The sequence below is a fragment of the Hibiscus syriacus genome, unplaced genomic scaffold, assembly GCF_006381635.1.
Source record: "Hibiscus syriacus cultivar Baekdansim isolate YM2019G1 unplaced genomic scaffold, ASM638163v2 tig00110781_pilon, whole genome shotgun sequence".
Lineage (NCBI taxonomy): Eukaryota > Viridiplantae > Streptophyta > Magnoliopsida > Malvales > Malvaceae > Hibiscus > Hibiscus syriacus.
The window spans coordinates 1-23,345 of record NW_024062859.1 but is presented as its reverse complement, the minus strand read 5'-3'; the positions used below and the strand labels follow the sequence as shown (position 1 = coordinate 23,345).

Here is a 23,345-nt window from a genome sequence, read left to right as displayed (position 1 = left end):
AGGAGGATCGACTTCTCCTAATTTTGTACCACTGTATATTTTTATATGTCTTTCTGTTATATTTTGGTGACATGTGTTTTGCTACTGTCTTGATATATATATATTGTCGGTATTTTGTTCCATAAATGTTTTATACGGTTTTCTGATATATGTATATATATGTTTATCATATGAATCCTTATTATGGATAAATTTCATATTATATTGTTATATGGATTTTAACGTTGTTTTAAATATAAAAAGAATATCTGAATAAGATATGTGACCATCTAGATTTGGGCATAACGTCCAAGTCGGGTCTAAGGGTTACAAAATTAGAATATTTAAAAGTTTAGGGACCAATTAAATTACGTGTCACACTTTGAGGACATGTGATACAATTAACTCATAAAATATTAAAAATTCAAATAATTAATTTGAACAAATGATAAATACAAATAAATATTGTTGTTAACAATGAAAATAATACAATTAATATTGGCCTATATTCGATGATTGTGAATACTTATAAATATCAAACTTAAGATTCAAAATAGAAATAGATCAATAAGATAATAAAATAAGAGTCATTTGAAGAAAAAATATAAAAATATATATTATCAAAAATATTATAAAAATATAAAAAAACATGTTACGAGAATAAAAAGAAAAAAATTAACTAAAATAATAATATAATTTAAATTATAAAAAGAAGAGAAAAAAAGTTAGCTATAGACAATTGTTCAAGATTGTTGTTGTTGATAAAAAATATATTTTTTAATTTTGAAATTAGATAAACTATGCATCTAATATCTAAACTATCAGTTATGATCCATTTTAATACTTAAACTTTCATTTTTTTTAAAAATCATACCTAACATTTAATTTTTGTTTCATTTTATTATCCTATTGTTAAAAACTTAACATATTTAGTACCTAAACTATTAATTTTGATCATTTTTAATACTTAAACTTTCAATTTTTTTCTTCAAAATTTAACGTTAAATTTTTAACGAGTACCAAAATGAAACAAAAATTAAACATAAGTATGGTTTGAGAAAATTGAAAGTTTATATACTAAAACAGATCAAAACTGATACTTTAGATACTAAACTCGTAATTTACCTTTTAAAATTTTAAAGAAAATTTTATATTTTATATATTTATATAACGTGTTACTAATTTTATATCGGTAGCGACCTTAATTTTATTATCTCAAAGATTAAAATTTCCTGTTAGGTTTTGGTATAAAATTCCCAATCTTCTCTTCGTGATTTGCTGTGTTTTTTGAAATATGGCAGGGAGAGAAGTTCGTGAGTACACCAATCTGAGCGACCCCAAAGGCAAGTATGGAAATCGAAACTTGAATGGAGGCTTACTGATTCCTTCTTCTTCTTTTACTGATGAAAAGCTTAATTGCAGATAAAAAGTGGGGGAAAGGAAAGGACAAACTGGACGATGAAGATATTGCTTTCCAGCGTATGGTTGCCAAGGTTAGAGCGTCGCCTCTCCCATGTTTGGATATCTTTTGTTTTAATGGAATGTGCACTTTGTAGCATTCCTACTCGGCATTTCAGTGAAACAAGCCCTAGTTGTCCATCGGAACAAATTAGCTTTTGTTATTCTCTCTATTTAATATGTAAAAGCATTCATTCGAGAGTAAAAAACCCATTATCAATTCACCCCATCTCGTTTCTTTGTTCTTATACTTCACACTGGATAGCATGTAACCGAATCGAAAGATTACGAGACTCCATTTGTTTTGCTGAAAATAACTCATGGAATCTCAGTTTCTCCTTGTTATGGCAGAAAATTAACTGGTCAACCTAATCTTTTTAATCCTCAAGATGCTTTTGAAAAGAGAGAAAACTACCCAATCTCTTGGTGTCATGAAAGACCCATGGCACTCGACACTCGCAGCACAAAGCCTTTCGTTGCCAACCATCCACTAACACCTCCGATTTTACCCACCGAAAACAGTCCTCTCCTTTTTCTCATACTCCTGTACTCTCCCTACTATTCATGTACTTGAGAATCTAATGGCAGCTTGTTGGGTTTTGCTGTAGAGGATTATTAATTTAGGGTTCAGAATATGGATAGGGTTTTGAAAATAGCATATAACAGAATGTTTTCAATAGTTTCTTCCAGAGAATAAAAATCTTCAAACTGTTACAGAAAAAAAAGCCCCCCCAGGTGTGTGAAACATGCATCACCTTAATTTTCACGATTTTGCTTGATATTTTAATCTGTAGCTCTGTTTAATGGTATTTCCATCAATCACTTCAATTATCTCAACTTTCCTTTGCTGCTAATGCCAGTTGTATCATTTAAAGTTCAAGGTTCAATTAGAAATTCGATTTAAGGTACTAGAGTGTGTTTGCAAATTGTTTCTATATTTTTTTGACTAATAGAGTTGTACCATTGCATGCTGTACCTTGTATGATCTGAACTTGGGTGAGTAATGAATATGACTCTGTATCTAATAAGGGTATTTTAATTTTTTTCCTTAGTTCTCCAGCATATTATATGAGGTTTGGATCTTTTTGCTCATGGATGTCCAATATGTGGTGGATGCTAGTACTTCAAAAATTAAAAATAAAAATGAAGAGTTAGTAACATGTATCACATCTTTAACAGTGTTAGGACTAGTAGTAGAAGCAATGATTCTATTTAGGGGTGAGCAAAACTCGTCTCGATTCGAAAAACCGATTTTTTAGATTCAATTCGATTCAAAAAAACTTGACTCGAATTGACTTCGAGTTGTAATTTCATAAACTCGATTCGACTTGAAAAAATTTCAAGTTCAAGTAGTGTTATAAAATACAACTCAAATAGAAACTCGAATTTTTTAGTAATTAGTGAATTAATTTTAAAGTTTGAGTCGAGTCTCTCGACTCTGTATGTATATGTATCACATATGAAAAAAATATGAAGAAATATATATGTATTATATATGGTTATAAAGAACCATTTAAATTGGAATCAAATAGTATCATAATATTATATATTTACAATTAAATTTAGACAAATTTGAAAACTCGGCTCAACTCAAAAAAATATCAAATGAAGTCTGAGTTATAAAATAATGACTTGTTAACTTGAAATTTTTTGACTCGACTCGATCAAACGCTCACCCCTAATGCTATTTGTGATAATTTTAGTAATTTACTTGTGCAATTAAATCTGGCTGGCATCAATTTCTTGCTATAAATACAAAAGTCGTGGTAGTTTTCTGATAACATGCCCTGGCAGGGAACTTGGCTTCTCCCACTGGGCTTTTGATACGAGCAGATGCAAGAGGTTGCCGGAGAACGAGGAGGCTACCTACATGGGCGGGGAGGTAGCTCTTCTTTCTCTGCCCCTACATCTTGAGATAGATTTTTCTTTTGGTAAATCTACATATTATCATGTATTGTTTTTGCAGCTTTGGACAGTGATGATTTGCTCTATCTCAAGGAGCAGATGGAAGCAGAGGAGGATGCTGAACGCCTCCTGCGCCGCACTGAGAAACGGGCATTTGCAGCATTTAAGATATCCTTTAATGTTCAGATAAATAAACCATATATGTGATATACTAGTTTGATTCTTTTTTTGTCATTTTGCTCCGCATTGCATGTAGATTTTGAGCCTTTTTTTATGTTTTACGTGTGGCAAACATTAATTCAATTTGCTGCCACATGCTTTTAGAGAGTTGGTTTCTTGTCATATTTTTATTATATTCCTGTCATTTGGCAGAGCATGTTACCTGCTCTTTGTTACCTTCTTCCAATTTTATATGCCACTTGGTAATAAACATAGGATGGACATGAGTTTGTTTCAAGTATTATGTGCTGAAATATGTAAGTTCATCCTTGCAACTTTTATTCATGAAGAGTTCTTGATTATAAAAGAAAATAAAAGTTATTTTGTTTTGTTATGGTGTTCCTCACATTTTAGATTTGCCCATTTTAGGTTGACGCAGAGCCCAATTGTGTAGTGTTTCTCTGCTTTGCTTTAATTTTGTTGCAAACTGAGCTGTAGATCCCCCAGTTGAAAGTAATTGATCATTTTCTTGAACTTGCGTTCATTTGAGTTTCTTGTTTGCAATTACTGCTTTAACATAGACATCATTATCAATAAAATTCCACCTTCCTGTTTTGCAAGTCCCAGAATTCTAGCATTTATTTCCACTTTGTTTTCTCAGTTGCATTAGATTACTTGACGAGTTTTTTCATATCGAACAAAGTGTACAGTTATACCGTTGAGCTCTGTTGTTGGCACCCAGAAGTCTGCCCCTTATTTGGTATTTGTTTTATATTGGTCCTCACTTTTTCTTAACCATTGAACACAAAGCTGCAAGTTTAGCAGATTCCTCACCTGCATCATTTCCGTTGCCTCGTCGAGTTTGAACCCAAGCCAAAGAGTGGAATCAGGTCTCTCTTTACATAAACCTGCAAGACCACATTCCTTGTGCACTTGTAAAATATTTGTAGTTTATTTTGGAACTGTTTTGTTATCATATTGTCTAGTCACCACTTTCAGTTGGCTTCTTTGTTATGCAGACAGCATGTTTTGCTGAAAAAAGTTGTGGAAGTTAAACCGAAACGCACCAAATTTTCAAGCCCCTCCGACTCTGCGCCCGAGGGAAATAGTTCCAATATACAATCCCGGGGGCAGGAGATCGTACACGAGAAGAATGAGCATCATGTTTCGGAATCAAATACAACAGGAAAACAGACTAGGATGGAAAATCCTGCCAAATCATTATTAGGTTTAACCTATGCGAGTTCTGATGATGATGATGATTGATGAAGACTAATGCTTTGCATGCATTTTCAGTTGTAATCTACATGACCATGATGGCAATCGTTTTTGTTCTCCTTTTGTAATAGGTTTAATATCATATTTGACCTTGTATTATCTCAAAATTGATTGGCAAGCAACCTTTTGAAAGCAATCTTTTATGATACTTGGCTGAAATGAAACAAGCAATTTGCAAGGAAATAGAATATACAAGATATCAATTAGATATTGAAAAAAATAGTTGTAATACTAATAAAAATATAAGATTTATATAACTATGGACGGAAGAGAAAAATCCTCTGTTCAGAAGGAGTGCAAAAAGATCCACGTTTAAAAAATAATTTAGGGTTTGAACAACTTGCTTTTAAACTCTAATCCTTGATATCTATCTACGGAAATAAATTAAAATAAATTTCTAGTTTAAGAAGGAAACTTGCATAAAAAGAAATATAATCAAATTGAGTTATATACTGTTTATCAACGTGCAAATGATCCTCATTTTAACCTATGTTTTAAATGAGTTATTTATGTATTTATTTATAATCATCTCAAATGTAATCAAAAATAAAAATTGGATCACGTAATTCTAACATCAGTCGTAAACATTGGATAAAGAGAGATAATATATGGAATTCTACAAACAATCATAAAGTGTGCACAGAGTTATGAAGATAGAGAATACAGACTTTGATTTCTTGTTATTATCATAACAACAATAATGCCCCAAGTGATTACATCCAATCAGAGAAACTAATTCCTATTTCATAAGAGAAAATGTCTGATATCCTGCAATATATAATATTTGCATCTTATTTCAAAGAAACATAATTAGCCAATTAATGTGTGTTATGTGTTGACCATCACCTGGAAGATATTTTAATGTTTAAATAAAATTAATTTAGATATTATAAATGGGCAGTGTTAGAAGCTTCGACTCCAGTCCATGCATCATCAGTGATAAACTGCATCCATGACTCATCTTTATCATTATCTTCTTCCTCTTCCATACATAAAGACGAGGAGGCGCCTAAAGGCGGCTCCTGCGAGTAGTCTTGATCCGCCACAGATGAACTACACCGCCCTTGCGCTTCCATTTCCGATCCTATCGTCCCGTTTTTCTTGAACACCCGACATAGTGCGTAACCATCCTGCCAATATGAACATGATCCGGCATACATAAAAAGCAAATCCAAATTGGATTATAACAGTGTTTTGGAATAAAGTAACATATACAATAGCCCCCTCTTAACTGTAAGGAGGGCGAAAGAATGTATGATTTTACATTAAAAAGAAGAAAATAGATTTTTAATAAAAAAATACAAAAAATATTCAAATTATATGAAAATTTAAAATTTTTAAAGGACGGTCGTTTTTCACCAACCTCTTTCGATCCGTCCCTAAGTGGCGGTATATACTAATAGATAATAATAGTGATGCAACTCTACATTATTTATCAGAGACAAAAAAGAGAGTAAATTAATAGCATTTAGGTCTCACAGGATAATGCTTTTGTCTTGTTACAAAAGGCAAAGTGAGACGAAACTTTTCCAAACTTTAGAGATCAATAAGAGCAAGCAACGAATATTTCACCCATTCTTGTATAGATTTATCATTTTGAGAAAGAAATTCGGTGGCTAATATTAAATAAATACTCATTAAGAAATTAGGTTTAATACTAAAGAATTCTCGACACTCTTGGCATCATGAATAGATATGTCCCGGATATTTTCAGGTCTCTAAGCGAAAACTCAATAAATAAAAGAACCCTAGTTTATAATATTATCAAATATATTATTTTGTGAAGGTGGAATGTGAGGAACTGAGCTAGAGTTCATACTACTCTCCCTATAAGTCAGCTTTGATTTAAGAATCTAATCTTTCTAAGTCTAATTTGTTAATCAAAACATAGTATATAATCAGAGATGGACGACCGACGTTGGATTGCAATTACACCCTTAAAAATTTCATGCCATTACATAAAATTTTATATTCGGACCTATATATAACAGGAATAAAACAAAAAATGTAGATATAAAACACGACCCGTGCATTAGGGGTGTTCATTGTTCGGTTTTAATTGAATTAACCGACCGAATCAAAATTTAGTTTGATTAATTGATCAGTTAATTTGATATTAAGTCGATTAACGATTAAGAAATTTTTCAAAGCTCGGTTATCGGTTAATTCGATTCAAATCGGTAATTAACTAAATAACCGAATTAACTGAAATTTTTAAATATTAAATATTTTAAGCTCAAACCTTCTAAGAATTAATATCCAACTATTTTTTAATCTCACTAGGCCTATTAAATATCCAATCAAAATTTAACCTAAATAAAGAAAAAAACACCTCTAATAAATTCAAACTAGTCTAACTAAAAAAATTACAAAAGATTTCAGTTGATTCGGTTAACCGACTGAATTAGCTGTATTTCGATCGATTCGATTAAAATTTTTTGAAAAAAATTAATTTGGTTAATAGTTAAAGAGAAAAAAAATCGATTAATAAATTTTGAGTAATTCGATTCAGTCGGTTAACCGAACCTACAGATTCACTACTACCATGCATGCTAGAGCAGAGATTTTCATCACTAATGTTCAGTGTATTCATGCAATGGTGAATAATAATGTTAATTTAGTAAAGCAAGCAACTGATGCACCAAGTACCTGAATTCCGCAGGTGTCCTCGCTTTCATTATCGTCGAGACGATATTCATGCATTACCCAATTTGTTCTGATTCCCTGAGGGGCACGGCCACGGTAGTAAACCAAAGTCTTCTTCATTCCGATGGCTCGATTCTGGCAACAAACTCTCCTGTCCTTCCCAGTAGACTTCCAATATCCTGCTGTCGTCGCCCTGTTCGTCCGGAATCCATTCGGGTATTTTCGGTCACGGGGTCCAAAGAAGTACCACTCCGGATCTCTACTCGGAAAAAATGATTTCTCTGTCAAATAATACATAGGACAATGGTTCACATTTTCAGCAAAATTCCACAAGGGAAACAAGAATAGAAATGAAGAAAACATGTTCCTGCCAATGACACGACAACTTATACTAGACATGGAACAATGCAGAAATTTATGTTAACAAGTATGAATTTAAGGAGTTATATTAAAAATTTAAAAAACTACGAAATTACGTAATTTAAGAGCGCGAAATGAGAGGAGAAGGAGATTTAAATTTTCTAGAAATACGACCGTATTCCGATACCTCTCTCGACCCTGATACTAAGAAAAGGAGGAGGAGGAGGAGGATAAGACCTGCTAATTCCCATGGTTCGGATTTGTAGAGATTGACCTCGGGGATGATGTCGAGTTCGATTTGTAGCCTATTTATTTTTCTTTTGAGATAGTAGTTCACGAGTTCTTCGTCAGTGGGATGAAACCTGAAACCAGGAGGTAATCCGAGGGGAGCCATTTCTTTTACATACCATCATCCAATGGCTGCCATCATCATTGCTATATAAAAAAGTGGTTTATTTTTCACTTTTTCTCTAACAAATTCTTTGACAAACGTTCCTCACAAGTCTCTTTTCAGTTTCTCACAGTTCCACTGCTCCAAATATTAAATAACCAGCGTCAAAGACCAACTCTGGCTTTTCTTTAAAGACATCTGTTAAGAATGAAAGGCGGAGAGAATATTAAAAATACATAATAAACTTATCTTTCAATGTTTACACAAATGATCCTTTGTCTTTCATTCTTGTTTTAGATTATTTTAATCTCTAACTTTTAATTTTTAGTCAAAGCATATTCTCTTGGATAGAAACAGTTAGTTGATTAACGATTAATATATGTTGCCGACGTGATATTTTCATATATATTCAATTGTTGTCACATCACCCAAAGTGATGATATGGAATGTACCACATCAATCATTGAACACGTGGAAATGTCATGTAAGTAACATATGTTGATTGTTAGTCAGCTAACGATTTTCATTTAATATGATTTGTTTTGACCAAAAATTAAAATACTTCACAAAAAGAAAAAAAAAATACATAACAAAATGACTATTTGTGCAAAAGTTGAGAATAATCTTAAATGATTGTAACCAACTTGTGTTATATAAAAATAGACTTTGTATAGAAGATGATATATTTTGATTTGTACCATTAGTTAGCGTATATATTTAATGAAGTTATTGGTGTATTCAGATTAAACCAGGGCTTGTGTTAAAATAGGAAGTAAATCACACGTAATTTTAGTTGTAAATTTATCTTCAGGGAACGGAGTCAAGATTTTAATTCAAAATGACAAGATATAACTAGTAATATAAAATGAAAAAGACAAAATCAAAATTTTCTTATATATTTTTTAATATTAAAAAATTAAGAGGTTGTGATTTCCAACACTATACATTGCTTCGCCCCTACTTATCTTTTTATTTTTAACACCAACATAACCATGTCATTGTCCCATTCTTTATAAATATTTCCAGCTCCTTATTTCTTCTTGTTGGAGTGGCACCACCGCTTATGTTTGTGCAGGTTGAGTTCCTTTATCATCCGTGTTGTTTATGACACATCGAACTCGATTTATTAGTTTCAGATATCACATCAATTATCAAAATGATTCGAATCAATTTTTATATTTAAAAATTATAAATTATTCATTCAAGAAACTATCAAAGTCATTCAATAATGTTTGAAAATCAAACATACATATCCTGGAATAAACAAATGATTGTCCGGTTAATTACATGTTAAAACAAACTCAAAATAGCCTAAAATATTCATTTTAGAGATGAGGTATCCATACTATCAACAAAAAGTCATCACTAAAAGCTTGAAACACGAGTAATGATACCATGAGTACGGTATCTATACTTTTTGAAGGTACTGATACTATTTTGAGATTCGAGGTTTAAAAATCACAAAAAATATATTGGAATCGATACTACACATAAGATATCAATAGACGAGTTCAATAGTGATATCTCATCACCGATATCGATACTTAGACCCATAATTGCAGGTTCAAGTGCATAAATTAGAACAAAGTGATTACAAATCATGCTTTACTAATGCTCCTAATAATTTGCCAACATACTTCAAACCTACCAAACATGTCAACGCAACATTCAAACCTATTTAACCACACCATAGCAAAAATTTAGCATACCATGCAAATGTAAGCCCTAAAATGCATTCTAAAGTGCACAAACAAGAACCTAATACGTCAAAATGAGAAAACAATGGTCATCTATCATTTCTATCAACTTTCTAAAAACTAAATCATCATTTCAAACTTGTCCAAGCAAAGTTTTTAAGAATTCTACTGAATAATTAAAAACTTATCCAAGCAAAGTTTTTAGTGCATGTATATGCCTGATTTTTTAAGAATTCCTACTGCCAAGAAACATAACTGACTTGCAAGCTTTCATAGATAACCAGATTGTGAATATTTTAAGAATTCCTACTGCCACGAAGATTGCTTGTATCCATCCCATCCACCCTCAGGTTCCTTTCTTTTGAAAATGCCACCTGGTGCCAAATACATTCTTGCTTGCTCCTCTGCCGGGGACAGTGAACCGGCAACAGATAGTTGCCTAGGTACAAGAGGTGTTGTCTCGTCTCTTCCTTCAATATTTGAGCCACTAAGACCGGCATTTAAGTCAGGACCTTGCCTTCCCCATTTCCTACCACTCTCAGCACCACTACTATTACTACCATCAGGAAGGTTAACGATATAGGGTCTTGGGAAATGGAACGGAACTGCACTAGCAGGTCCTAACAATTGTGAATGGACAGTTGGGAAAGGAAGCCTCCCAGCAGATGAATCAACATAAGTTGTTGAACCACCAGAAAAGCTGGTTGAAGGAAGAGGAAATGTTTTTCCAAAGGGGAGCACAGGATACTGGAACGGGGTCTCTGGGAACTGCACTGCTGGTGAAGATGATAACACAGGTCCCCTGTATACATCAGTACCGAAAGGGGTGGCACCATTTGTGGGACCCAACACCATTTGGGGCCCACTAGTTGCTACCATTAGAAAAGGCTGTTCCCTATCCGTCAAGATTGATGGAATCCTAGAAGAAATTTGCTATCTCAGTATTGTTTATCTGCAGTCTGGGAAATGGTGGTTGAGATGCCATGTTGCTGCTTCTGCCATGTTGACTAAATGGTGATGGCTCACAACTCACTTCATCAACAACCGGTCCATTGTTCAAATCAAAATCTCTGTGCAACCTTGCCTCAACATTAAGAATACCTCCAGTTGAAGATGGTGAGATAGGCTGCATAAAGACTTCAAGTCTATGATTATTGCCAATTGCGTGATTAGGCATATTGGCAGGCTCGTCAGCTCTGTTCAAATCAAGATCAAGTCCCCCAGAGGGTCGAATGGGAGCAGAACCCATCAACCCACATGTTAAATCATGATTATTTGTAAGATCTGGTGCACAGTATTTTCCCTGAGCAGAACTTTGGGAAGCTAAATCCTCTAGGACTCCCTCATCAGGTAAATTCAAATCTATGTCCAATGGAGGACGACTTTGTTTCCCAGAAGTAGCATCAGGACTGGAAGTTTTACTTGAACCAAGAGGTATATCCAAAGTCTTTCTGGGTTCAGCTGGCCGAAATGCACTTGTGGCTGCTGACCCCTTCCAACCAAAGGCCCCTTTACTCCTCGGTAGGTCATCTGGGGGAACAAAGTGCCCCTTTGCAGCAGCAGCAACAGTAATTGAAGCGGGAAGGCCACTAGATACAGAAGAAACAGGAAAAGGAAGTGGGCTAATTAATTGGACAGGAGCTGAACACCCTGGTGGTGTTAAATTCTTCATTTCCCCAAATTTCCCCTCATGCACATTAAAACCTTCATTCAAGTAAAATTCTTCTTTCGCATCAGTATCTGCACTATCTGTAGCATGAGCATATGTAATGGTTGATGCATGTTCTTCAGCTTCATCTGCTTTGGCATCAGTCAACTTGGATCCCCTTGGCCTTAGTGGTAGTTCTGGTTCCATTACTGAGGCTGATACCTTACAAGGAGATGGTGCTTCGGGTTCACAATCCTCATTACCTTCTAAAATCTCCTGCACATGCTCACCTTTCTGGGTAGGGGTAGCTGAACCAAAACCGACACAAATTACTAAGGATGAATGGTATGATGCAAAGAAAAAAGTAAAAAGGACAAGCACTCCAAATTTAAATAAGAAACCAATAAGACAATAAGCATTACTTAAAAAGGTATAACAATAAGTACTTCACATTAAAATAACACATCAATAAGAGCATAATCCTTACTTTTCCACTCGGGCTTTTGCTTCTCACCGTGACTAGCATGGCAATGTGCATCAGCCTCAACATCCTTCTTAACCTTTTCATCAATGTCCTTCTCAACCTTTTCATCAACATCCTTAGAGCTGAGAGGCAATGCTTCTTTATCTGTTCCTTTGGTGGAATGTCCAATAACAGCTGGTGCCTTCTGACGAGACTGTGAACTTCTGTCAAAACTACCGGGGACATTTTTCTGGTGCTCAACATCAATTTCCACAGAAAGTAAAGATGAAGATCCTTCAACCACTTCTTCCTCAACATCCAGAACTGTGTTCGTGACCACTTCATCTACCAAAGAAATACTCCCCTTTTGTTTAGTATCAAAACCTGCATCATCATCCACTCCACCAGCCTTTTTCTCCAGATGCTCTTTGGAATCCCCAATATCAGTAATCATCTCCACGAAGCTGACTGTGGATGAATTGACTAAAGCAGCTGTCATAGTTTCCTTCAATTTACCATTTTCAAGAAATTGGTCTGCAGTATCTGGCAGACCCATATTTGATAAAGTTAAATGTTCATTTAACTCTCCAGATTTTTCTTGAGAGGAACCAATCTTGCTGTCTGCATGATCAGGCTCTGAATTACCTACAACTACACCCTGCTTTAAATGCTCGTCATCTGCACCCTCAACAAACTGATCTGGATCTTGAATGACCTCATCCCCAGCAGAATATTTTAATACTGTACCATTGCCTGTGGAAGAGTTCTTGACAACATGGGTATTTCTTTGTTGAGAATCAATTAGTGAAGCCACATCTGATTTAGAAATCTCTTCAGCAATTGCATTGGCAAGCAAATTCATTCCAGCATCATCCTCAACTGGCATGCACGCATCTGCTTCAGAGTATTTGGCACAGCTCTCAATTAAAGCGTTCATCGAGCTGAAAGAAGCCTCCTGCAGTCTTTCTGATTTAAGTTCATTTCCAGAAGATGACAAAGCCGTTTTTGTAACATCAATTGATTTCCTGGCATCTTCTCTGGTCTGACAGTTTTCTTCATTGGGAACAGCTGCAGCTGAACCATCTCCTTCACCACACCCAGTCTGCAGATTCTTGAAGTCATTGCTCTGCCAAGATTCAGTGTGGACATCAGTGATTACATTTTCCCTGTAAGTATCAGTCTTATCCTTCATGTTACGATCTAACTGTTCATGCTTCTCTGAAATAACAGGAGAAGAAGCTCTGTTCATGGCCGAATGACCGTCAGGAGATCCTCCACCGGTATTCTTTGCTGGACTTCTACTATGATTAGGGACCTTAACAACAAACTTATTAGTACCCTCAGCCATAAGAGAATCTACTGCCTTTTCAAATGTTAAGCCAGACTGTGATATTTTTTCAGAAGCAGGAGTCTTGTGAAGTGAAGAAATTTTACTTGATATTTCCCTCTGAACACCCGATAGCCCTGAGAAACCATTAATGGATTGTCGATGCCGTGAAGAACTACCTGAAATCTTAGTCACTGTTCCTGAACCAGCTGCAAAATTTCTTGCATCTTCCATTCTTGAAACTCCCGCAGTCTTTGCATGATCAGCAGAACACAACTGACTATTGCTGTGGGACTGACTTGAACTGCTGCTTTTCTCATCCCTTGTGGTTGTTTGAGGGTCAGGGGTGCCAACAACAACAGCATTTCGTGCATGCCCATCTTTTAAGTTTGCACTGGCTGAAGTAGACAATGATACTGCTTTCATAGGTCCCAGCGATGGTGAAGCGGACTTGGTTGAAATATCTCCTTGAGCAAGCTTAACCGAACCAGTTCTAGAGGCAGAAAGGTGTGTTACTGAACTCTTCATGGCAACCTCTGGTGAGGCACAGTGCTTGCTTCCACTTTGAGAAACTTCAGAAGGACGAGGTCTTGCGGGCCAGGGAACAGCCTGACTTGAACTGGACTTGGCATCCATCTCAGCCTCAACTCGTTTTTTCCATGTGTCAACTAGGCTCCTTGCTTTCTTCTGTATTTCTATATTCTTATGGCTCCTTAAATGATTAACAGTCTTGCCAATGTTACACATCTGTAAAGCAGTAAGATTTACAGGTAGCTTATCAAGGGCTCGTAGTACAGTTAAAAGGAAATCATCAACTGATTTATCATCCTTCGAGCAACTACCATCACCAATCCTCCCTTTTTGGACTTCCTGGAGCCACACATCAAAAACATGCAAGCCTCTGAGCCGAACAACAAAATGACTAAGGCAGTCAAACTTGTCTGTAGCTGCTATTACACTAGCAAGGATGGAGCGGCTCACCAGGTCTATTTTCTTCACATTTCTCTCGGCCATCATGAGCTGCACCAATTTCTCAACCCCTTCAGAATCCTCTAGTCCTCCCTTTTCGGTAATTTTAGTAATCTCAGATTTCAAATCAAATTCTGGTCTACCATGACCAGAATCCCCGTCCTCCATTTTACCACTACGTTCCCGTTTGACAGGCTCAGAGCCTTGATCCGCACGCTCCCTTTTCTTTCCTTTACCCGGTGAAAGAAGTGAGGAAGCATTGTTCTGTGCACTTTCTGAACCAGGTTTTAAATGTGATGTCATTGGCTTTGGAGAACGACCACCAGGTTGTACTGCTTCATGCATTTCTAAACGTGTCTTATATAAGAGATGATCTACTTCTTCTTGATGTACCTGTAAAAGGAAAAGATATCAATTACAAAAGTTCAACAATTTCAAACCAAATTACATATCTTCAGACTTCAAGAGCACCTAGAACTCACAGTAATAAAATCTTGATCAGTTAGCCACCATAAACATTTTTTGTAATGTCGTAAACTCGGCGGCACACAAATGAGCAGATTCCTGAAGGAAGATCAACGTCTTTAGGAAGGAATGCAACTTTACACGGATGGAGTAATGACGCAGCAGGAATCTCATCCTTATGAAAGGAATAAAAGATTTCGTTTGGTGCAGCTTCGAACAGGGTGCCTCTGCCAAGCTTTAATTCAGCAGGTCGATAAAGCCAATTCACACGCAACTTTAACTTATCTTCTTTACCAGAAATTAAACAACGAATTATTCCTATAAAAGGTGGAGAATCTTGGGCTGGTTTGAAGAGAGCACAGTCACCAACACTGATCTTGCGTCCATCCTGTTAAGGGTAAAAGAGGGAATGTCAGTAAACTACTGAACCAATAATCCAGGAAGGCAAAAATTTTCAGTAAAAATATACAGCAATTTTGTATTAAAATTAATAAGTTCGATCAACAGATTGGTATTCAACAGTTATTTTTAAAAAAAACAATTGTCATGCCCATATTTAAAGTAAGCAAACTAACTCAAATAAAAATGGTAATATGAAAGAGACACAGACAACACAAACAAACACCCTTAGCTAGCAACTAGCAAACCATTCAATTGTTCAGCAGCTTTGTTAGGGGAATAAAAGGGTTTATATATGCAGATGCACAAATAAAGATGCAATTAACCTCATTTAGAGCATGACCAGTCAGATTCTGAACAAATTCTTGAAACAGATTCCTCATTAGATGCACTATAACAAAATCTAAGAGAAAAGCGCACATAAATTATTCCCAGCTCACCAGACTTCACCATTAGAAGAACCAAGTTAGACTAATCCATATAGGTTCAAAGCATACTATACCCATTAAAGGAAACATTAAACGATAACAATCAAGGAAGCATGCTATTATATAATGCAAATCACCTGGAAATCTTTGGGTATGTTTAAGCATTTTCTTCATGATCCATTACAATCATATATGGCTTTATTGAAGAAATGACAAACATTTCTCAACTACCTTTTGACAATTATATGCTAGAAACATTATACGACTGAAATATATACCATATCATTTCAGAAGACATAACAAAAATCAAGTACCTTCTCACTAATGTAGATGCAGGTCAAACCACACCTGTCTAAGGGAATACCTATATACTTGCTACTAAATGACACAAAAAACCCTTTTTACATAGAACAAGCCACATTACAAGGAATTCACATCACTTGGATTATATGAACAAACCCCAAAACCTGACAGCAAATAATTAATTAAGTTCACATATTGCAACCATATCCAGGACCAAATACGGGAGCAATAACACCCTGAAAACTACATATAATGCAGCCAGCATCTCCAACAAGGTGAAAATTCGAGAAATACTAAAAAAGATTTGTTACTAGTAGTATCTAAGGAAATAAGACTTGTTTTCTAGGTTAATCCATCAAAGGTAGTGCATTTCTTCCTATATAATTTAGAAGGGTATCTAAGTCTAGCAAGAGTAATTGATCTTCACAACGTAATACTTTTCTATTCACCCTCTCTAAAACAATGAAACAGAAATTGTTTCCAAATGGAATACTCATCATGATTCAAATAATTCATAATAGGAAAGTTTTGAATATTTTGAACAACAATAAACCTTGTTGATTACTTCTCTGCCTCCAGTTGATAAACCAGAAACTATTTCCTCATTGACTAATTTCAGATTGCAAGCTGCCCCAAAAATTGGAAACATTTCAAACAATCTGAACAATAAAGCCAATGATTAATTCACGTCACCCTTGAACGTATGCAAATTTCCAATTTTCAGGTGCACTTGGATTAAACTATCAGTAAACTAAGCATCTCTTCTCATCTCCCAAACACTTTCCGTCAGGAATTCCCCTCTGCTTGGAAGAAGTAAAAACGCCATACGGAAAGCTGAGCAACTATTCCTCCAAGAACGCATTGAAGATTTCCAGAAAGTTCAATAGACACTATTGATATAGTCAAAAGGAAAATATATAATTCGTGTAATTGGATTTTGCACACAAATGATTCTTTCACGAAATTGTAAATTGGCCCAAGGAAGCATTCGCTTACTAATCTTACGCATGCACTTCACCAGGACAAGCCACCCAAAACATCAAAAGTTAAACGCATTCCTACCAATACAATTAAAAACTCCATTCCTTACCTAAATTTTACACCAAACGAGCACAACAACCTTCTACAAATTCCACAAACAAGCCAAAAATACCAATTACATCAGGGCTAGTTCAACTCTATCACCCAAAATCAAGCAGCCAAGAAAAATCCCCATTTTCTTCATTTCACCAAAATCAGTCTGACAAAACCCTTCTTATCTAATCACCTAATAAAAAGGCAAAAACATAAACAAACAAAACAAGAAACCTAGAAAAATGAAGGAATTCTGAATGGGATCAAATCCAATAAAAATTGCAAAATTTTATTTAGAAAGCTATACCTTCGAAAAGAAATTAACAGTAGATGAAGAAGAATAAGAGGGATAAGCACCATCATCAGGACTTATAACCGCCGTTGCACGTGTAGGGACTGTCCACATGTGCCGTACCTTATTCCTCTCCTCACCTCCTCCCCGCCCATACATAGCCTTGCATTTTCACCTTCTAGTACCATCAATACCCCACTCCTTATTAGTATCTTCCTTTTTTCCCTTTCTAATTTGTCGCACAGCCCCGTCTTTCACCAATTCGAAACCCTACCCTGCAGCAACCTCCCAAATTGACCCTTATCCAAACCCTAAATTCCCTCAGTCTCAAATCCAAAACACTAATTCCTTTCGATCACGATCTAATTAAGTGCAGATCCCTCAACCACGCTCGATTTCTTAATCCACCTTTCGATCTATAGAACCAAGAGAAAAATATTCGGAGCATTCAAATATAAGAAAAATGAAGTTTTAAAAGAGAGGAAAAAAATCGAAAAGAAAGACGGAGAGAGATGGCAAAAGCAACGTTGTAATTTGGGTTGGGTCATGTGTAAAACCGGACCGAGTAATCGGTTCAATTGAACGACTAAATTAAAAATAGTAAATTACATATTTAGTCACTCTCCGATTATTTAATTTCTATTTTGATCGCTCAACTACTATTTTTTTTAAGAAAATCACATAATATTACAGTTTTTTTTTTCTTTCTATTTTGATGAAATTAACATGGATAAAAAACTTGAGAAGCGGCTTATAACTTTAAGTTTCCTTTCGATTCTTCCATTGTCTTAGAAGCAACCACCTTAATTTTATGGGCTATAACCATGGCATATATGTACTGTTTTATATTTTTCATCTATATGATACAACTGATAACATTTTAGCATGCAAATCATAATAAATTGATAACATCAATTAAAGAAGTAACAGTGAGACAAAATTTACTTATCAATAAGTATTAAGTTAATATAATTTTTAAATATTTATCCTCGTTAAGGCCTCGATGAATACAAGTGGATTCTTTTAAAGTTAATATATGTATTTATCTTGGTCAAACATGTAGAAAACAAACGATAATCACTGGTTACAGTGTGATGTAATTAACAGATGTTGCTTACTTAAATAACTATAACCTTGAGAATAAAATCAAAGCTGGTTTAAGAAGAGGTGAAACTGTTAGCTTTATAATTTGACATGTTCTATTAGGTCATCTCAGTTTAATTATGATGTGAAAAATTATTGATAATTTATTTAAAAATTTATTGCAGAGCCAACATATTCTTTAAATGATTTTTTTCATGTGACACTTGCGTAGCAAATTAATCATTCAACCATCATAAACTAAGATAAATTATGAACCTATCACTTTTCTAGATTGTATATAGGGTGATATAAGTGGGAGCGTACATCCTCCTCATGGACCATTATTAACATATGCATCGCCTAATATTCATATGTATCGTTGTTATCAATCTATAAATAGTGTATGTGAGTTTACATGTCATTAGAATTAGTATGAACATTATGAGGCTCGTCAACGCATGGGTTAATATGAAGTTTTATATGCTTATAGAATTTGAAATTATATATATGAAAAAAATATTTTTCCTTGTTATTTGTACGTAACATCTTTGGCTTAGTGTGAAAAAAAGAAATATATTATGTTACATTTACATCGTTTGCTGAGCATAACTCTTCATTATTGATCATAAATTGTATTTGGGAATTAATCTTATTTCAAAGAAAATAAATACCAACAAGGAATAAAAAATATGAAAATGTATTTAAAACAATAAAATTTAAAAGATCAACCACTTCCAACAAGGTCATGATCATCTTCACCATTTTCACAAATAAAATTTGTTTCCATTTTTCCCTTTATCATTCAAAGATTGTTGATAAAGTTCCAAAACATTATTTGCATACGACATGTACAAGATTAATGGTTTATAGTTATGCATTGATAACATTATGAGCTACTAAAACAAATTCACTAGCACTTGATTTTATCTACTTAACATGTCAGCCTACAAATAGCCATTATAAACCTACAACTGAAAACACACACTAACGTATCTCTATATAACCTCTCGAGTACGAACGAGAGATGGGAAACAACCTTCATGAAATCACCTCACCTTAACCCTTCTATGATCCACCTCCTTATGGAGAAGGATTTTGATTGATTTTCTATCGGCTGCAACTCTTTGCCCAAACCAGAAGAGATCAACCGCTAATAACTGCTATAACTCATTTAGTCCCATCAACAAAGATAACACGAATGTATTTAAATTCTTCAATTATAAAAATGAACCTAGATAAAATTTGAAAATATTTATATTAAACCAAATCAAAATATAAATAATGTATCTCTAAATGAGACATGAATTTAATCAAACATATAATGCGTGAACTTTTTTCTAAAAAATATTGGAATAAGTTTGAGTCAAACTATGAATATATAAAATTTTGTGGGAAATGAATCGAAGAAGCATCATTATCGGATGACCAATTCCCTTTCAATCATTTGGCAAGCAGGTACCGCATCTCTCGGTCAGCCTCCTCGTATATAAACCCTTCATCCCCTTCTATGCATTTGTGTCCATCCACAATCCAAAGTCCAAAACTCCATTTGTTCAAGCTACATCCGCAAGAAGTTTCTCACTTTCTCTCAACCTGATGGACAACTTGATGGGTCTGCTGCGGGTCCATGTCAAACGAGGCGTAAACCTTGCTGTTCGGGATGTCCGAAGTAGTGACCCTTACGTTGTTGTTAAGATGGGCCACCAAGTCTTTTTCTTCTTCTTCTTCACTATAATTTTCACCTTCATAGCAATGTTAATATATCTATTTTTTGTGTGCAGAGACTCAAGAGTCGTGTAGTAAAGAAGGATGTAAATCCTGAGTGGAATGACGATTTATCAGTCTCTTGATTACTATATACCATAACTTGATCCTTAAGGCATTCCTTTGTTTACCTATTTGTACATGATTCCAGACCGTGTACGACCATGACGCATTTACTAAGGATGAAAAAATGGTAGACACTGAATTTGAGGTTAGGCCATATATAGAAGCCTTGAAAACACATACCAATTTGGAAGAAATCCCAAGTGGAACCGTGCTATCAAGATTACAACCAGCACCTCCAACTGCCTGGCTGAGGAGAGTCCCGTATACTTGAACGAAGGGAAGATCGTCCAAGACCTTGTCCTCAGATTACGAACGTGGAGTGTGGGTGAAGTGGAAATTCAACTCGAGTGGATTCACTTTCCTGGCTCTAAAGCGTTCCTAAGTCAATGAATGTTTGTGACCCCTTTAAGATAATTGAATCCCTTAATTCAAGTTTAGGGTTTCAGATGAACTTTCTTTAAATTAAAAATGAAGATCACCAATTGAAATCCAAGGATGAGATCTTACCAAATCTGTAATCAAAATGTGATTTGGATGAGAAGATTTACTTAATCTCTAATTTTAGTATTTAGGGTTTTGAGCTTTTAGGGTGATTTCAATAGTGGTTTTGGCGTGGAAGAAGATGAAGAAGGCTTACCTCTTTGCTCATTTAACCACATGGCTAATAGGAGAAAACCCTCTCCAAATGGTTTACTTAAGACAAATTAAAGAAATATTATAAGAATTTATCACCTAAGTAGCTTATTCACCAAAAACAAAATTGGTAAAATATTGGAACCAATCTTTCATCTTTTCACCATTTTCAAATAATCATTGCATGATTTAGTTACCCCTTAGCCATTTATATTTTCCCTTGTTTTCATTTGAGCACCTAGCTTTCCCTTTTCACTAAAGGCATCACATTCTTCATTTATTCAGTACATCTTGGATAATCTGAAGAAGAAGAAAAGACATAAGAAGGGCTGCGTTAGAAAGTTCAGCATAATCCGAAGAAACAATAAACGAAAGTGCAAACATAATATAAACATTAAAGTTCAATGTCGTTTAGCATTCAGTCAGATAACAAAAAAAAATGAAACTTGTCATAAAATCAATTTACGATACTATAGACACCTGTTTTGTCCGGGTTCTACATTTTATTAATTTAATATTATTATTAATTTACATATTACATTTTGTAGGGCCCAATTGAACCCAAAATAAAATTACACAAGCCCACCCATATTACAATAGCCCATCAACCCGAAGCCCACTCAACAGACCCAGTTGCAAGATCCGACCCTACTTCAGTCCACCCGAACCGGCCCAGCACCAGACCCAACACAGATGACCCAATACCAAGCCCATCATCTAACTCAAATTAATTAGGGTTTTTGAACCCTAATCCCACCCACCCACACTATCACCGCTACCAGCAACCACCAAACACCCAATCGGCGTAGTACCCCACCGGGAGCTTTCAGCCGTGTGTGTAACACCCCCAACCCGTATCCGACCCGGATACGAGTCCGAAGTGTCACATTGACTTTTCAAACCTTGACTCTTAAGAAAAATCCCGGGAAATTTAAAACTTTATTTAAAACAAATACAGACTTATCAGAGTGCTCGTACTTAATGACTTATTACATGCCAACACTTTACATAACCAAAACATACTTTGTCAAATATTTCTGATCTGATCTTTTGGTAAGGAAAACTGACCTGTCTTGCTCCGCATCACTCCTTACTCTTCTCGAAACCTACGTGTGAAACAATCACACGCTAAGTCGAAGACTTAGTGAGGCATAACCACTTATAATGCACTTTAAAACATATATATACATGCATGTTCTGTTCTATCATGTTATAGCAAGTCCAGGCATTTTTCATATCGTATGAATCATATCAGATTAATCGCAGTAAATTCATACATACACATAATTCATCATTCACATGTTATCATATAATCACATACTTTTTCAATCAAACACTATACACACAACATATAAGTTCTATAGCATTTATCATACCACTAACTTATATTTGTTCATATCTCTGGATTAGCCCATGTATATATGTGAGAACTATCGATATGTGAGTCTATAGAGGTTGTGCACTATGCTGTCACCACAGCTCGTATAAATGCACCGAAGTGCCCCGTAGAATTGCACCGAAGTGCCCGTAGAATTGCACCGTAGTGCCCGTAGAATGATGTCCATAAGGACCACGTAGAATTCCTTAAGAATCATATACATATATGGATCAAGTATGTGTCTTTCAAGACTTCACACAGGTTCCAAAGGATATACATATGTCCTAAGAACCGAAAACCCTCGACTCTTGGCATGCCAACTATACCCCTAGCTCTCATGACACATAACATGGGCGTTATCATTTCTTTCATTTCAAATATACACATAAACTTGTAATTCACTTTCACATATCACGTATCACATAGCTTTTCATATGATCACATAGTCACGTAGTTCACTTACCCGTAGATCATTTCCATATAATTCACATGTCACATATGTCATGTTTTCATAATTATCATTTCTCACCCAATCACCTTTATTCTATAAACATACTTATCATATCTTGTTCACATAAGATCATATACTTCATATAATATATCGAACACTAGAACACTTTCACGTAGCTTATAGTCATAAGTTTTGTCTCGTATCATATACTTGTTTTCACATATATATTTCCTATCAATTTACCATCACATAATTCCTTTAACATACATAACTATCATGTAACATTATAATAGAAATACTTATAAGTCATATCACTTAAAGCACATATACTTATAGTCACATTGCTTATATCTTAATCGTATGCCTTCTCTTAAACATATATATTCACATGTTCAGGTAATTCACCATTTCATCACATAATTGGGTATTCATATAACTCATTCATTTCATTCTATCTATATATATATATCCTCAAGATTATCCTAATATAAATCATATAGCATTCTTATATTTCGTATTCATCTAGGGCAGACTATAAACATATCTCACTTCTATTATTTCTATATAATCTAATCTGTTACTTAATTCAATTTCTTATAGCTCTTATAATCTTCTCATATAACTTCACAAATTTCTATCATTCAACCCATGTTATAGTTTTATTTAAACCTATGAATCTTTCCCATCTAGCTTATCTTATACGTTCATCTTATTTATGTTCAAATCCCC

General features: G+C 34.8%; 3 protein-coding genes and 1 pseudogene across 3 annotated transcripts; 2 read left to right on the top strand and 2 right to left on the bottom strand.

Moving 5' to 3' along the window:
* The first annotated feature begins 1,181 nt into the window (after positions 1 to 1,181).
* On the top strand, positions 1,182 to 4,877 carry LOC120140099 (annotated as a pseudogene).
* A 760-nt stretch (positions 4,878 to 5,637) lies between these two features.
* Positions 5,638 to 8,230, bottom strand: LOC120140098 (NAC domain-containing protein 45-like). Its single transcript, XM_039155139.1, has 3 exons — positions 8,023 to 8,230; positions 7,429 to 7,706; positions 5,638 to 5,909 (listed from the first exon to the last, which is right to left on the bottom strand). Exons 1-3 carry the CDS (start codon positions 8,177 to 8,179, stop codon positions 5,667 to 5,669), a joined length of 678 nt encoding a protein of 225 aa, XP_039011070.1. The 5' UTR covers positions 8,180 to 8,230; the 3' UTR covers positions 5,638 to 5,666.
* Positions 8,231 to 9,971: 1,741 nt separating this feature from the next.
* Positions 9,972 to 18,666, bottom strand: LOC120140080. Its single transcript, XM_039155131.1, is given in 7 exon segments — positions 9,972 to 10,798; positions 10,800 to 11,829; positions 12,009 to 14,673; positions 14,763 to 14,803; positions 14,806 to 15,133; positions 17,257 to 17,511; positions 18,649 to 18,666. Coding segments are annotated over 7 exon segments (4,956 nt in total). The 3' UTR covers positions 9,972 to 10,179.
* A 1,254-nt stretch (positions 18,667 to 19,920) lies between these two features.
* LOC120140071 (protein C2-DOMAIN ABA-RELATED 4-like) lies at positions 19,921 to 20,569 on the top strand. The gene is made up of 3 exons (XM_039155125.1): positions 19,921 to 20,027; positions 20,102 to 20,165; positions 20,305 to 20,569. The coding sequence occupies exons 1-3, from the start codon at positions 19,921 to 19,923 to the stop codon at positions 20,542 to 20,544; spliced, it is 411 nt and encodes a 136-aa protein (XP_039011056.1). The 3' UTR covers positions 20,545 to 20,569.
* Positions 20,570 to 23,345: the final 2,776 nt, after the last annotated feature.